This window comes from Poromitra crassiceps, assembly GCF_964638095.1.
Source record: "Poromitra crassiceps genome assembly, chromosome: 2".
Taxonomy (NCBI): Eukaryota; Metazoa; Chordata; class Actinopteri; order Beryciformes; family Melamphaidae; genus Poromitra; species Poromitra crassiceps.
Window position 1 is genome coordinate 52,447,498 of NC_139624.1, and position 16,453 is coordinate 52,463,950.

Genomic DNA, 16,453 nt, shown 5'->3' on the forward strand with positions numbered 1-16,453 from the left:
AATAAGATCTTTTTTGTACTAGATAAAAACAGATTTATCAGGAATAAGTAGGGATGCACCGATCGATCGGCACGTGACCGGAAATGGCCGATTTTCACGTGATCGGCCTCGATCGGTGATCTGTTCCGGTCACTCTAAATAGCCGATTCTGTGAGCCGATTTTCACATGACGTGCGCGCACCCCAAAGCACCGAGACAGGCACCCAGCCACCACACCACACACGCCAGCATAGTACTTCCTCGTTGTGGATTTTTTTCACCGTCAGTGAAGTAGACAAAGCTCGCAGTTTGTCACACATGCAAGTCGAAAATAAGCCGTGGAGACAGAGATGCGGCCGAGTCCCGCTCGGCTGGAGTCCAGTCAGAGCGGCTCGCTTCACCTCACTGGCCCCTCTCTCTCTGCTCTCTCTCCCCGGGAAGCGGTGCTCCAGCAACCCGCCACCGCGCACAGCCGGCTTGGCGAGGTGAACGCGAGCATTGTGTCCAGTTTGATAACCATTCCCCGACCTGCTTTTCCATTCCACATCAGCGCTGCTGCCTCAGCCTGTCAAGTCATGTTGTAACGTGACGTGGATACAGGAGAGACTATTTGTTTCGTATTGCAAATAGAACGACATGAGAACGACGGACATAATAATAAAAATGCATCGGACTCACAAGTGTGCAACGTTTTCTGTGCGTGACGATATTTTTTCGGATGGCAGATAAAAATACGCATACCAAACTTCGGACTGTGTGTAAACTCCGCCTGATATTCAGACTGAAGATCGTTACTGTAACTCATAAACTCATTTCCCCTCTACTCAAGAGGACTGGTCTGGAGCCAGTCTATAAACTCCTTGTCCATGGATCATTTTGATGTTCTGTTGCACCTGTTTTCTTTTGGAAAAGTAAATGCATGATAGCTGTGGGATATAGGCTATTGGATTTAATTTAATTTTTGTATTCATTGTATTTGCACAAAAAAGCTCTGTCCAGTAGCCTAACCTGGAACACTTTTATTTTGAGTGTTTGAGTGAGAAGGTCCTACTTCATGCAAATGATAAGAATTGTTTATTTGTTTATTTGGATCCCCATTAGATGTAAGAATTGTTCTATGAATCTTAATTTTTAAACAAAGTTCAAAAAAACGTTTGTGTAAGCTGTCAATTGTTGTTTTTAGAAAAAAAAATCGGAATCGGCAAAAATCGGTATCGGCAAGTCAGACTATTCAAAAATCGGAAATCGGAATCGGCCAAGAAAATGGCAATCGGTGCATCCCTAGGAATAAGTCCATAGATAGAGACCGCACACTCAAAAATACACAGTTTATTTGCAACAGGAACAATGCAGATGCGCTTCATCAGCGTCAATTAAAGTACATCCTGCGGATTTGTGGAGTGTGCGGCCTCTATCTATGGACTTGTTCCTGATAAGTTTTTATCTAGTATATTGATTTTTCTTGCTGTGACCAGCACCTTCAGCTTTGGATGTGCACGAGTGCTCTCCGAAAGATCTTTTTTGTATTGTATGACAAGAAATTTAGTAGCAGTTTGACCTCTGTGTGGACAGTATTTATTAATTTTGCTGCTGAATATTTAACGTGGTATATTGGTTCAGTGGATGGTACGAGCTAGCTTTGAATCATCTTAAAAGAACTGTAATGCATTAAGTACTGAACACAGAGGTGAAACTACTGACCTTGTTGCACCGTTGTGAGTTTATCAAAGAGGTCAGTTACCACAAAAGTTGGCAGTATTATGTCAAGTAAAACCAGATTTGTTTTTGTCTGTTTACCGGGGTGACAGTGGGGTGACAGTGGTGACTGGCTGTGTTCTCTCCCCAAACAGGAAGAACTGCAGCTTCTGCAGAACGAGCTGGAGGAGAGAGAGGTGGAGCTGAGGAGGCTGCAGGATGAGACCAGACTCCCGCTGGAGAGCCAGGACGGAGCCGAGCGAGGTGGGAGCCCTTTTAGTAGTTGTCTGGATAAGAGTTCCGTTCTAATATTACAACAGGTTTTATGAGGATTAGACCAAAAGACCTTTCACATTCCATAAAAACAGTAGATTTCCGCCTCGAGCGTCCTTCCCCATGTACTTATGCATACCTTGCCTTCATCGGGATTTAAGAAATGGAATTTCACCATAATGATTTTTGCAGAACATTTCACCAACATAGTCAAAACTATAATGAGGTGAATATGGGGGCCTCTTTGTACTTTCCTCCTCTGAGCACCTTATCTGTCTGCAGGCTCCATACCAGACATGTTTGAGCTGGATCTCCCTCTCCTCCCACCAGCGGCTGGCTTCTCTTATCAACTCTTTTGGTAGAGGCATACCTTTATTCAGAGGGGAGTCACTCGTACTGCTCTGCTTGTAAACACGTGCCATACAGTAAGCCATGAGATACATGTAGCCAGTTGTCTTCTCTTCCACTCTTCTTCAATGATTTTTGATTTCAGAACAAAAGGAGGGACACGTCAACAGACAGTCATTGGTGGTGACCGTATTGAAGTCGTACATGAATACAAATATCTGGGGACGGTAATCGAGAGAAAACTGACATGGGATTCAAACACAGGTGTCATCTACAGGAAGGGATTACAACGACTCTACTTCTTACGGAAGCTCCGACAGTTCGGAGTGGACAGAGACATAATGATTCTTTTCTATCGCTCATTTATAGAGAGTATCATCAGTTTTTGTTTTATTGCTTGGTTTTTCTCACTGTCAATCGCTAACAAGAACAAACTAAATAAGGTTGTTAATATGTCTAGCAAGATTGTAGGCCAACAACAACTTAGCATGACGCGGCTCTGTGAGTCTCGTGTAACCAGGAAGGGGAGGGCAATCTTTAGTGACACATCACACCCTCTCAGCGCTGAATATAAACTGTTGCCATCGGGACAGAGGTACAGGGTACCGCCTTTGCGGACCTCCCGTGCCCAGAGATCTTTCATACCATCCAGTATTGTCCTGCTTAATAAGCTCTGAACACATGACTAGTGTTCTTGTAATTTATTTATATTTATTTTTCCACTGGGGTGGGGTTGGTGCGAAGCACTTTGCGATCATATCCGTTGTAATTGTTTGACGTATTGTCATCGCATTGTGCTGTACTGTACAGTATTGTATCTTGTCTGTACTGTATTGTGTCTTGTCTTGTGCTGCGTTTTGTCTGACTGCTACAGATGCAGGACAACTTTCCGAAAGGACAAATAAATAAATACTAATACTAATACACTCACTGTATAGGTTCTAGTAGCCCTTCGACGACGCAGTCGACGCCGGTGCCGGCGCCATCTTGAACTGTTGTTTAGAAAGAATCTACCCCGGTCGACCCGTTTAAAAAATAATAATTAAAAATGTTTATCAGCCTCGCTGACTTTCAATACTCTGCGCGCGAGACTGCAAGACTGTCCGGTAACAGAGGGTGAGTTTGAAATTTCGGTGCGAGACTTGTAAAGTCCAGCGCGGACAACATTTTTGTAGCTTGAGAATTAATTGTGAACCCCAGGTGCTTGTCTCATAAAGGCTGCTGGATTCAGGTTGTATCTACGAATGTGAATATACCAATGTCCTGAGAAGTGCTAAGGTTCTAGTTGTTTGTTCAACCACTCATGTAGCTAGCCTGTAGTCTAGACTGACTATAAAAGAACCATAGTGCAAAAAAATGTATGATTTTGAAATCGCTTGGATTTTGCATAGTGGTATGTGGGGCTCTTGTGCTTTGATACCTTATTTATTCCTGTAGGGGAAATTCTCTTTTTGCTCGCTTTCCTCCAGGGAGGTTGAAGGTCAGGCTCGGTTACAGAGCCGCGCCGCTGAAGTCTGTAGGGATTGAGTGTCTTGGACACTTCAGCAGAGTGGAGGCTTGCCAACACATTGCTTGAACCTGGCTTGTGAAGTTGGACAACGGCTCCTCTAACCACTAGGCCACCCGGTCTCATATATCCCACAATAAACTCCAGACAAAATCATCACAGGGGCATGTGTGTTCCTATAATGACAGGCTCTACCCACGTAAACAAATGTCACGTGTTGTCGTTGAGGCTAAGATAAGTCTGGCTAGTATTGGGCTGTTACAAGCTGTCAGAGCTTGAATGGAGTAGTGAATGGAGAAAATCTATATAAGCTTACTTGCATAGAGCTGGTAGTGACAGACATGCACACAAAGTCACCAGTTATTTTTTGTATCACATATATTTTTATTGATTTTAAACATGGTATATCTTCTTACAAAAATGAAAAGTCACCAGTTCTGATGGTTTGTTGTGATCATTCAGCAAAGACTTAGTGCCCCATTCACCATCACAGTAAGCTCCAGTGACTTAATTGCTGGTGGTTTCTGCTGGTGGGCTCTCTGCTGGAACGAACTGGCTGGCTTCAGACCCAGTGGGAGAGAGCTGAACTTTGCCTTCCACATGTTTGATTAGCATGTCTGTTGTTTTTTTCAGATGCAGAAATGCTGAAGATGAAGAGGGCATTGGAGTCGCTGATGTCGGCCAATGATGAGAAGGTATGGTGCACTGCACTGTGACGCCAGTCATCAGTAGCAGCTCAACAGCCTCTTTGATATGCTAAAAGGATTTGTCATGGGAACTTTATGCTTGCTGACTTTGATTTAAAGGCACTATTTGTAATATTTTTTATATTTTTGCCCACTAGATGTCACACTAGAGCTGTAACGTCAAAATGTAAACACAGTCTATAAAACACATAGGCACGGCTTCCCATGCCACCGTAAACACTCATCGCTCTGATATAGCATCTGCTATCTACGCTATGCAACCCCAGACACTCGTCTGCCATCGAGACATGCATAGCGAGCCACACAGCCGACATACCGCATTGTAAACACAGACCAGGAAATACACAGTGCCACACCGCGATAAAAACGGAGACTAACCTTGTTTTCACAGCCATGGCCGCTTTATTTTCTCAATCACAGTCACGGCATGATCCGGTATATGCTGTCAAGCCTCGCTGGGTCACTCTGTCCATTTATAAATGCGGAAAAGAGCTAAATCCACAGAAACCAAGCAAGAACCTCGGACCGAAGCAGCAACACAGAGAGGGGACGTGGCTTCTTTCACTGCTCAAGTTACACAATAACTGGCATGTCTCGCTAGATATATAATAGCCTTTTTTGGGCATCTAGTGGTGCTGAATATCGCATTTAGTGCCTTTAAAATGCAATCTACAATCCTTTTATCTACAGGAGCAAAGGATAGAGGAGCTCCATGAGTCTCTCACAAAGTACAAGAAAGTGCAGGAGCGGGTTCAAGGTGAGACACCCACATTTAATTTGGGCAAACAGGGCGGGCATTGGATTAGTGCAGCGGTAGATTCCCTGCCTACCAACACGAGGGTCACAGGTTCGTGCCGCCGTGTCGCCTCCGGCTTGGGCGGGCGTCCATAGAGGCACAATTGGCCATGTCTGTGGGTGGAAGCCGGATTCAGGGTATGTGTCCTGGTCACTGCACTAGTGCCTCCTCTGGTCTGTCAGGGCACCTGTTCTGGGGAGGGGACTGGGGGGGATAGCGTGGATCCCCCCCCACATGCTATGTCCTGCCAGTGAAACTACTCTCTGTTAGGTGAAAAGAAGCGGCTGGCGACTGCACATGTATCGGAGGAAGCATGTGCTAGTCTACAACTCTCTCCAGATCGGCAGAGGGGGTGGAGCAATGACTGGGACAGCAGGGGGAATTGGCCAAGTACAATTGGGGAGAAAATGAGAATGGGGGCGGGACTTGTCAGGGAGGGCATAGGGCAGAAAGGGATCCAGCAATGATCACATTGATCATTGTGCAATCCCCCCGCCCAGCCTAAAACGTTCCACAAATAAAGAAGTGGATAAACTGAGCTTGGTGAGTTTTCCCTGGAGCACATTGCTGATGATCAGTCACAACTGTCCCCTCCCAGAGAAGCTAAACGAAGATGACTATGACGATATCCCAGATGATCCCTCGGATCCCGTTGCCATGGAGGTGGATCGGGTCATCCTGGCTTTGGAGGGGGAGACAGGAAGAAGCTCCGGCGAGGTAAACACCGCCTCTGTCAAAACAATCCACACACAGGATGGACCCCAGACTCTAGACTTCCTTAGCAAAACCTAATTTTGGCCTCCCACTCCGAAAACTGCTGGTCCCAGGAATTCAGAAGGCCTGTTTTGGTTATTAGTTCAGCAGAAAGAGATATTTATTCAAATGTTCCGCACTAAGTTAATGCTGCTGTGTCACTGTCTGCCTTGTCCCAGTCTATTCCATGTATAGCAGTGCTTTCAGAAATGAATGAGCTGGACCGGGAAAGACAGTTACAAGCACATGCAGCAGAAAGGTAACACTTGGTCATCCAACTTTCCTCCTCCTTTTCCTTTCCTCTTCCTTAACTACTACAGATTCTGTTAAAACACAGCTGTCTCTGCTTTCTTTTAGTCCCATGGGTGAAAGCAAATAATTACACTGACTCTTCTTACTGTAATTAAGAAGTATTTTTGTGTACTTTTGACTGAAGTATTTTACTTTTCCGTAAGCATTGCATCAGAAATTGGCAAAAATGTCAAATGTCAAATTGTTGAGCCATTACTTTACAGTAACTTTGTACGTTCAGTCTTTTGTGTTTTGACCATAAAGACTTGAGTAACTGGCCTTGTCCTTCCAGTACCCTAGACGTCCCACACCCAGGCAGCACAGGCCACCTAACCAGCAGTATTGACCAGGTAAGAGCATCCTCTCTCTGATGTGGGCAGATACAAGCTGCAGGCTTCCTGGGGGAAATGGAGAGACCCAAGATTACAGCAAAAACATGGGGCTTATGTAGTCATGTTAATTCCAGTTTTTCGAACACTGAAAGTCTTAATATGTCCTTTTGACCTCAAATTGTGGGTAACTTATGAGAGGTATGGCGCCAAAGACACACAAGTATAAGCCTGGGACTCGGATAGTGCTGACACCTGGTGTTTGAATGACGCAACTACAACTGTTGTCTTTTATTTATTGAATTTGCAGGTGATTTCTCTTTTGCTGTATGCTGATTGCTGTATTTTATCATTTTTCCTCACAGACCACAAATAAATCGGGACCCAATTCTCCCTCCGCCACTAAACCAAGCACCACGGGCGACGAGACCTTCGGCACCAAGAAGACTCGTTCTTCCTTCGGCCGCGGCTTCTTCAAGATGCGTGGAGGCAAGCGCACAGCCAGCGCCCCAAACCTGGGTGAGCCTCAGCCTCAAGTAGACAAGGAAGGACAGAGATATACCGCGTCTATGACAACTCGGACCGCCGAAAAAAATGGGTTCCAACATGTAAAAAGTGAATTGAACGGTCATCCAGGCTGGAATAGACCCTTTTCACGGGGGCCATTTTGTGTCGGAAAGGCAGGGTAAACACAGGTGCAAGCAAAACACTAATGAGGGTTTCCAACTTCCATGATTGGAATTTGGAAACCCTCATTAGCGTTTTGCTTGCACCTGTGTTTATTCTGCCTTTTCGACACAAAATGGCCCCCGTGAAAAGGGTCTATTACGGATCGGAAATTCGGGTATCATTCAGAGCTCTACTTTGTCCGAGTTGATGTCATAGCCACATCAAAATGGCAACTTGTATCGTTAATGGTAATCACAGAATTATTATAAAGACGTTTGTTGACGTTTTAACACAAAATTGTATGTCTTAATTATGCAATGTTAACTTCAATATGTGTTTGTGTCATCTATGTTTTGCTCTGCCCCCGAGCGGGAAGTGCAGCGTGAATGTAAATATGTTGGGGGCGGAGCCGGAGGTTCCGTGTTGAATCTTCCGGCGGTCCAAGTTGTCATGAACGCGGTAATAGCTCGCTCCATCAGATCAGCATGGAGGATGCCCTCTGTTGGTCATTATATATTATGTTATGTTTGCCACGTGACGTGTCACACCGTTTTGATATTTGTGTGTTCTGTTCTGTTGCCACTTCTCATGTTGCTACCATGGATGTGTAAATTGGGAAGATCGCAGCCGGAGTGCCAGTGCACCTACGTTAAGTACGGTAGAGCAGAATGGCCTTATGGGTCAGCCGGGCCTGCAGTATGGCCGCTCTGGATGATACAGCTGGATGTGCATAGGGATACCGCTGACACGGCAATGTGGCCATCTAGCTCGCATACACTGATCACCCTGGTCAGATGGTAAATGATCGCATTGTTGTGGGTCAAGCACCCCCCACTTTCTATACTCACAACACTGAAACGTTCTGGTGTTTCTTGAATTTTGCTCTGGTGTGAGGTGTTTCTGCCAATGATCTATATCATATCCAGTTGTCCCTTATCCAATGATGTGACACCATCTGCTATTCATAATTCTTATGGAGTTGGGGGAGCATTTATCATTTGCTGTCTCCTAAGCCTATGAATTGTCTTGTCATACTAGGCAACTAGTCCTTTGCATGTGTGGACTTGGTTGTGTTGTGATGCTTGTGTCTGGCAAGCAAGACTAGTTTACTGTCATGTGGTAACCTTTGGGTCTAGTGGTGCTTGTTTAGTAGGAGATGTGCTGTAGTGTTGTTATTGTTGGAGGCTGTCTGAGTCCTTGAGTGTTGAGCTGGGAGGGATGTGATCTGTTTTCACTGGTGATGGGCTGTGCCATGTTGTTCACATGCATGTTTGCTGGCGTGTTAACGGATATATATTTACAGCTGAGATGGAACTTAATGGCACAGATAACGGATATATATTTACAGCTGAGATGGAACGTAAAGGCACCGATCACTTGGACTTGGCCGGTGTTCCTGCGCGCAAGTCCCAGGATAAAGTCCCGCTGCCATCCTCACCAGAAACCAAGAAGAAGTCCAAAGGCTTCAAGAAATTCTTTGGCAGGTAACGTTAACGCTCCATCTCTTCTGTCTTTTATGTCAATGTTGTTTCTAGTGACGAGTGGAGCATGTTTGGTCATTCACTGTGATTGTACTCACTTTGCAGGCTAAAGAGGAGTCAATCTACCTCCTTCAACCTTGATGAGGCATCAGAGATGGAGTTTAGGAGGGGAGGAGTCAGAGCCACAGCTGGTCCTCGCCTCGGCTGGTCCCGTGACTTAAAACATGGCACCAAGTAGGTGTCACTCAAAGTCACAATGCTCAACCATTTTCATAAATACAAGACAGCACATCATGGCATAATACAATACAAAACAATTATAATGGCAGGCACAAGTTTGTATGCTTTACACTACAGGTATCCCGCCCCCCCTTAATTTGTTTCTGAGTTTACTTCTGGCTCGTAATTATATTTCAATTAAGATATTTTTGTCGAGGCAAATTTCAATGACTAATGAATAAAACAGTTGTTAGTATTTAGCCCCTGTCAGAGGCTGTTGGATCATCCTACCTGTCTGCCGTGCAGAGGGGAGAAAAAAAGGCAGCGCTGCGGGAGAAAATGAAGCAATCCATTCTGTCCAAACCTTCACCAATCTCATCATGACATCCAGGGATAGGCTATATTTTGCTAGCCGATGCGTTTAGAAGAACATTCTCACTTTGTTCAGAGTGACAGTCTTGCTATAGTGTAGCGTTATATTTTACATGATTGCTATATTTTAAACTGCAGTGAGATTTGCTTGTGGAGCATATGGGAGACAGTCTGGGATGAAAGTGGGCAGAGAGGGAGAGAGAGGGGGGATCTCAGAGCGCTTCGGTCACTGCTGGAACCTCATTTGGCGTTTGGGGCTTTATATGACATGCCCCACCCCACCTCAGCCCCGCCTCCCCCCGCCCGCTCTGCTCGTCCGTGCCCCACCCTTCGACCAAACCACACAATATCATCCAACTGAAGCGCCGGAGCTTCTCTCCATGTTTAGAAAGTGATGAAGTGGTTTATTGAGTCATGTCTAGCAGGGTACCTGTGGGGGATAGTCAGACCTGATTATATGGCTATGATCCACAGTTCATGTTTAGAAGAGGCTTATGATAGCTTGTTTCAAGCCATTGAAGCAATTTACAAACCCAGATGGTCTAAAGGGAGCTTTTCCATGTAGAAAAAAAGAGTTGCCATATCCTTTAAACGTATCCCTCATCAAGTATAATCTTATATCTCCTCTTTCGAATGAATTTAATCGTCAATTAACACATTCACTGCCAGACGTTTTTTTTTTACTGTAGTTAGCTTCTGCCAGAGGGGTTTTTTGAGGATTCTGGCTCATCTTTCAAGACCCGAGGATTCTTTTCTGCTAAGATTTTGTGAACACACAATATCTCAAAAGAACTAATAGAATGTGTGCTTTCTCTGTCTAAAAGAGTTAGTTTGTAGAGTTAGTAGTTATGTAAGCATTAGCAGTTGAATACAGCATGGTTTCAGCGTCAGAAAAATTATTCAGAGATAAACGGCTTTTTGTGAAATTCGATAGAACAGTCACTTTAACCATTCATTTTTGGCATCAGTGAGACGTCAGACATCTAAACAATAGTTTTGAACAGTAATTTCCTCCATAACAGCAGGAAACCCCCCTCTGCTTCCAACTCCTCCCTCCGTGGGCGTTCTTCTTGGCTGCAGCGGCCATCACAAGCTTGTCACCAGTCTCACTGCTTTGCTGCTGCTGCTGCCTGTCTGCGCGGCCGCTGTTTGAGGAAGTCTGGATGGACTTGCTCGCTTCTTGGAGTTTTGGTTGAGAGAAGCTTTTGCGATTCTGGTCATATTTATGCTGCGTGTTTCAAAGTGTGTTCCACCTGTAATCTATTATGCAAATTTGCAATCCCGCATCGCCAGCAATCAGCGCGAAAACGAAAGCGTTTTCCCCCATCCATTTTCATGAGAATGGCTGCTTTTTGCTTGCCTTCCTCTAGTCAGGAGAGCACTGTCGCCACTTAGTGGCTCGGTGGAATGGGTTGTAAACGTTCGGTGGCTCCAATAATTATATAAGAGATGTAAAAGGGTTAGATGCACATCCCACGGTCAAAAAAAAAAAAATCATTTTTTTGACGTATTAACTCATTGGGTGCCAAGGACGCCGTACGGCGTCTTTTTATTAATCTCGCTTGGGTGCCAAAGACGCCGTATGGCGTCTTTTTTTCGAAATTGCTTTTATTCAATTTTTAGATCGTTTAGGACCTTGGGCAAGTATTCAACATGAATCCCTACAAGAATCGGATGCGTAAATCGGCGCAATCTTGACGCGATGCAGTGCTGCCCCCCCCCTTCCTGCGTCAGGGCGCTGCCTTTCTCTTCTTGAGAGCGCGACAATCGGCCATTCCTTCCTTGTCTTCCCTTCCTCTCGGTCCGTGTATTTCCTCTTGAGCATATCCATAGCATAGCGAGTATTTAGCGAGTATTTAGCATAGTCATTAGCGATAGATTATATTTAGATCAGTTTGTGAGATTGTGTGGTGAGTAGATTTGAGTGTTTGGCGTGTTTGGTGAGTGGTTTGTGTGTCTGAGACACACAAACCACACACAGTGTGTGTGTGTGTGTGTGTGTGTGTGTGTGGGAGATCGCGTGTGTTAGTTAGCGTTAGCAGTAGATTAGCTCTTAGTTAGTAGTGTGTTTGTGAAAAAAAAAAACAAAAAAAAACAAAAAAAATAAGTGTCGGTGTTGGTGTTGGTGTCGGTGTGTCTGTCTGTCTGTCTGTGTGTGTGTGTGTGTGTGTGTGTAGTTGTCTCTGTCTGTGTGTCTGTGTTAGCTAGTTTATAGCCAGGTGTAGGCGTGTAGCTATAGATTAGCTATGCCCAGGCGCAGACGGCCTAGGCCCGGAGCTGGCCAGCTTACGCTGGAGCAGGCCCTCTGCCGTGCCGTGAGGAAGAGAGATCTTCCGGAGACTGACTCCGAGGACCCCTCATCCGATCCTTCATCGGATCCTGTGGAATCCAACACGAGGGATGGTGACTGGCATCCACCACCTCGTCAGGCCCACCTGGATTCCAGCGATGGTGAGATGAATCGATTTTCAAAAAATCATCTGATATTGAAAACACATATCATGTATCTTATTTTTATAAACTCTCACTTTGACTACAGACTCTGACGAGTTTGATGAGGAGGAGGAGGAGGAGGAGGAGGAGACTGATCTGGCGCCTCAGAGAGGCTCAGAGGAGGGGGATGTGGCGATGGCGTCTTCTTCAAGAGGTGAGAACCTATACTTTGCAGGAAATTCATGTCACGTATACAGCCAGCTACATCTATAATAATAATAATTGATTGGATTTATATAGCGCCTTTCTAGACACACAAAGCGCTTCACATATCAGGGGAGGGAGGGGGAGGGAACTCAACTCATCCACCATGTATTTGTCAGGACAAAAGGAAACCATGAGAACAATCTAAACATGTGACTTACAGTACAGTATCTATATAGGAACAGGCATCACTGGCCAGCAAGTAAACAAACCATTGGAGGTAATAATGTAAAAAAAAAAAAAACGCACACACTTATTCATCAATTTATTTTTGTCAACACAAAGCTTGGTAAGAATAACAATCCTGAATTAGCCTACTAATACCATGTAAAATATAAAATTTCAGAGTTGCAGCACAGCTCTGAGGAGGGGACTGACGATGAAGGGGCAGGTGCTCCCGCCAGCTTTCGTCGTGCCCGCTTGCAGTCCAGTGACGAAGGTGAGATATAAGCCATTTTAGAATTACAATTATTCATCTGATATTGAAAACATAAACTTTTTTCCCTCAAGAATGTATCATATTTTATAAACTCACTTTGACTACAGGGGAGGAGGAGGAGGAGGAGGAGGTGGTGGAGGAGGAGGAGGAGGAGGAGGAGGTGGTGACGACTGAGCGCGTGCGGGCATCTGCAGTTGGGAAGAGAGGGTCTTCAAGAGGTGAGAATCTATAGATACTTTACAGGAAATTCATGTCACGTATGCAGCCAGCTCATCTATAATAATAATAATAATAATATCAATTATTATTATTATTATTATTGTCAACACAAGGCTTCTAATTATTGGAAAAAAGACAGCTTTTTTACATATCACAATTGTCTGAAGAAAAACCTTTTATTTCATTTTTCAGCGGGCAAGCCTCGTCAGGAGGACTCTCCACGCTGGCATACTATGCCAGACTGGAGCCCCAAAGTCTTCCCCTTCACAGCAATGCCAGGTCCCAGGAATGCGGCTGCATCACTACAGTCAGACAAGCCGGCAGATTTCCTGGAGCTGTTCCTCGGTGATGAGCTGCTGCAGATCATTGTTCAGCAGACCAACATCTACGCTAAACAGTGCATCGCCGTGCTGGATCAGCTGCACATGCCCTACACCCGGGTAAACGCCTGGCAACCGCTGTCTGTGGGAGAGCTGAAGCGATTCCTGGGGCTCCTCTTCCTCACTGGCCTTGTCAAGAAGCCCAAGATTGCGGACTACTGGTCTCTTGATGTGGCGATGGAGACCCCATACTTCAGGAAGACAATGTCCCGCAACAGGTTCCAGCTGATATGGCGCTTTCTCCATTTCTGTGACAATGAGAGGGTCGATGCCACCGACCGGCTCCACAAAGTGCGGCTCATCCTTGACTTGCTCCTCTCCAAGTTCAAGGAAATGTATCAGCCCTCCCAAAACATTAGTGTGGATGAAGGGATGCTGTTGTGGAGGGGGAGGCTACGTTTCCGTGTGTACAATCCGGCAAAACCGATAAAGTACGGAATAAAGAGCTATATTCTGTGCGATTCAGAGAACGGGTATTGCTATGCAATGAAACCCTACTGTGGAATTCACAGCACCCTACTGGACACCGTGCAGTTCCTCATTGCCGGCCTGGAGGGATATGGCTACCGTCTCTGGATGGATAATTTCTACAACAGCGGGACCGTGAGCCGACGTCTCCTCAGCCTCCAGATGCACTCAGCTGGGACACTCCGGGTGAAGAGGGGCGAACCTGCGTCCATCCGGCAGGTGACCATGTCGGATCTGCGAGTAGGTGAACGACTCGCTCGTCATGACGATGGGGTGATGTTCCTGGCATGGCGGGACAAGCGCATCGTCAGGATGATCTCCACCTTCCACCAGGATGTCATGAAGACGGTGGCGGTGAAAGAGAAAGGGCAAAGTGAACGGGTCCTGCAGAGCAAGCCAGCATGTGTTGTCGAGTACAACCAGTACATGAGTGGGGTTGATCGACTTGACCAGAAGATATCATACTATCCATTTGTGAGGAAGACGTCCAAATGGAGCTCCAAGTTCGTGGTCTACCTCATGCAGATTGCAATGAGCAATGCATTTATTCTGTACAGGAAATGCAACCCCACGTCCAGCTGCAAAGTCCTCAAAGAATTCACCCTGTCTGTGGTGAAATCGTGGACGGAGGCGACATCTGCTTGCCCCCCCCCTCCTCCTCCAGCAGACGAGCCACCTCCTCTTCCTCCAGGAAGGACGCCAAGACACACACGCCAACGGTCCAATTCAGTGAGGCAGAATGTGGACTTTGCGGGTCATGTGCCACAGCCGGTCAAAGTCCCGCCCACCAAGAGCAAGGCAAATCGAAAATGTGCCCACTGCGCAGCGAAGGGACACCGAAAGGAGACCAAATTTGTCTGCCCCCAATGTGACCATGTGCCTCTCTGCCTCTACCCCTGCTTTTTTGAGTATCACTCACAGTGATTGTTGTATCTTTATACAACAATCACTGTGAGTGATACTCAAAAAGAGACTAGATAACAGTACTATTATTATTCTATAGTTATTTATAGATTATTATTATATATTATTATATATATTATTATTATATATTATATTATTATTATATATTATTATATATAGATAGTTATTTATAGATTATTCTATCCTATTCTATAGTACTACAGTACTATAGACTCGCCCCCACATCTCAAAGCAGCAGTTATAAAAGATCTGTATGTTTTGTGCTAACTCCACACAGGTCATCTGAATATGGCTGTCCGGACAGGGGGACGACCAGAGAGGCCACGGCCCATTGTTTATAGTACGGTACAAGACAATAATATTTTCTATAACAGTGATGCTGATGTCATAACTGTCCTCAATGTCATAGGCTCGGATGATGTCATCGGTACAAGTGTCCAGTGATGTCAGCAGTGATGATGTCATCGCTCGTGACCTTTTTTTGCCTCCAATATACAGCATGTGTTCATTTCCAACTCCTGTGAAGGTTATTTTCAAGAAAATAAAACAATGCAGGAAATTTTGTGTTTGACTATTTTTATAATGTTACACAAAAAATGAAAGCTTAGAATGTGTAGTTTCATCCAGAAAAAGAAAAAAAGTTGATATCTTCTTTCTTTGTGGAAATATGGACTTCAATATCCAGCATGACCCCGTGAAAGTGAGCATTTTGATGTTAGACCAAGTGGTATACTAATATTTGTAGAAAATAAACAAAACATTCTTTTGACATACTTTTTCCCGCAGGGAAACTAGACATTCTAACCTTTCATTTCAGCTATAGCATTTTGTTCAACTCAAAGGAGAATTCATTATTTGGCCTATGTTTACATAAAGTTGTCTTGCTTTCCAACTATTTTGAAGGTCCATGTGAAGAAGATAAAACAGTGCAGGACATGTTGTGTTTTGAATATTGTTATTATGTTACACATCAAATGAAAGCTTTCAATGTGTAGTTTCATAAAAATAAAAAATAAAGTTGATATCTTCTTTCTTTGTGGAAATATGGACTTCATTATCCAGCATGACCCCATGAAAGTGAACATTTTGATGTTAGACCAAGCTGTAAACTAATATTTGTAGAAAATAAACAACACATTCTTTTGACATACTTTTTCCCGCAGGTAAACTAGACATTCTAACCTTTCATTTCAGCTATAGCATTTTGTTCAACTCAAAGCAGAATTCATTCTGTCGCCTTTCTAACATAAAGATGTGATTATCTCAGAAACTAATTTCACCATGCTGTTTTCGGTCGAAAACACTCTTTTTCAGAGGGGTGTATTTCCAAAATGGAACAGTTTATAAACACACTTTTTTTTTTTTTATGAAACAGAAGGGTTCAAAGTTTCATTGAGGCTATTGGTTGTCCATATAAGAGGAACACAAAAAATGATATGGCTATATTAAAATGCATTGCGGCCTATGTGGCACAGTACAGCAACCTTTTGCCCAAGGGCCGTGGCACCCAAAGTGTTAACACATTGACTGCCAGCCGTTTTTTTTTGCTGTAGGTAGCTTCTGCCAAGCCGTTTTTTGAGGATTCTGGCTCATTTTACAAGAGCCGAGGATTCGTTTCAGCTTGGACTTTGTGAACATACAATATCTCAAAAGTACTAATAGAATGTGTACTTTCTCTGTCTAAAAGAGTTAGTTTGTAGAGTTAGTAGTTATGTAAGCATTAGCAGTTGAATACAGCATGGTTTTAGCGTCAGAAAAAATATTCAGAGATAAACGGCTTTTTGTGAAATTGGATAGAACTGTCACTTTAACCATTCATTTTTGGCTCTCTCTCTCTCTCCCTCCCCCTCTCGCTCTCTCTCTCTCTCTCCCTCCCTCTCGCTCTCCCTCCCTCTCTCTCTCTCTCT

The 16,453-nt window shown here is 44.5% G+C and overlaps 1 protein-coding gene across 1 annotated transcript in view; it reads left to right on the forward strand.

Moving 5' to 3' along the window:
* ppfibp1a (PPFIA binding protein 1a) overlaps positions 1-16,453 on the forward strand; it is a 57,796-nt gene that overhangs the window by 20,889 nt on the left and 20,454 nt on the right. The window contains exons 8-16 of the mRNA XM_083658707.1: positions 1,830-1,938; positions 4,436-4,497; positions 5,200-5,266; positions 5,904-6,022; positions 6,238-6,317; positions 6,642-6,699; positions 7,044-7,197; positions 8,696-8,831; positions 8,934-9,062. Of these exons, the coding sequence (XP_083514833.1) occupies positions 1,830-1,938; positions 4,436-4,497; positions 5,200-5,266; positions 5,904-6,022; positions 6,238-6,317; positions 6,642-6,699; positions 7,044-7,197; positions 8,696-8,831; positions 8,934-9,062 (914 nt within the window). The remainder of the gene's footprint in view (positions 1-1,829; positions 1,939-4,435; positions 4,498-5,199; positions 5,267-5,903; positions 6,023-6,237; positions 6,318-6,641; positions 6,700-7,043; positions 7,198-8,695; positions 8,832-8,933; positions 9,063-16,453) is intronic.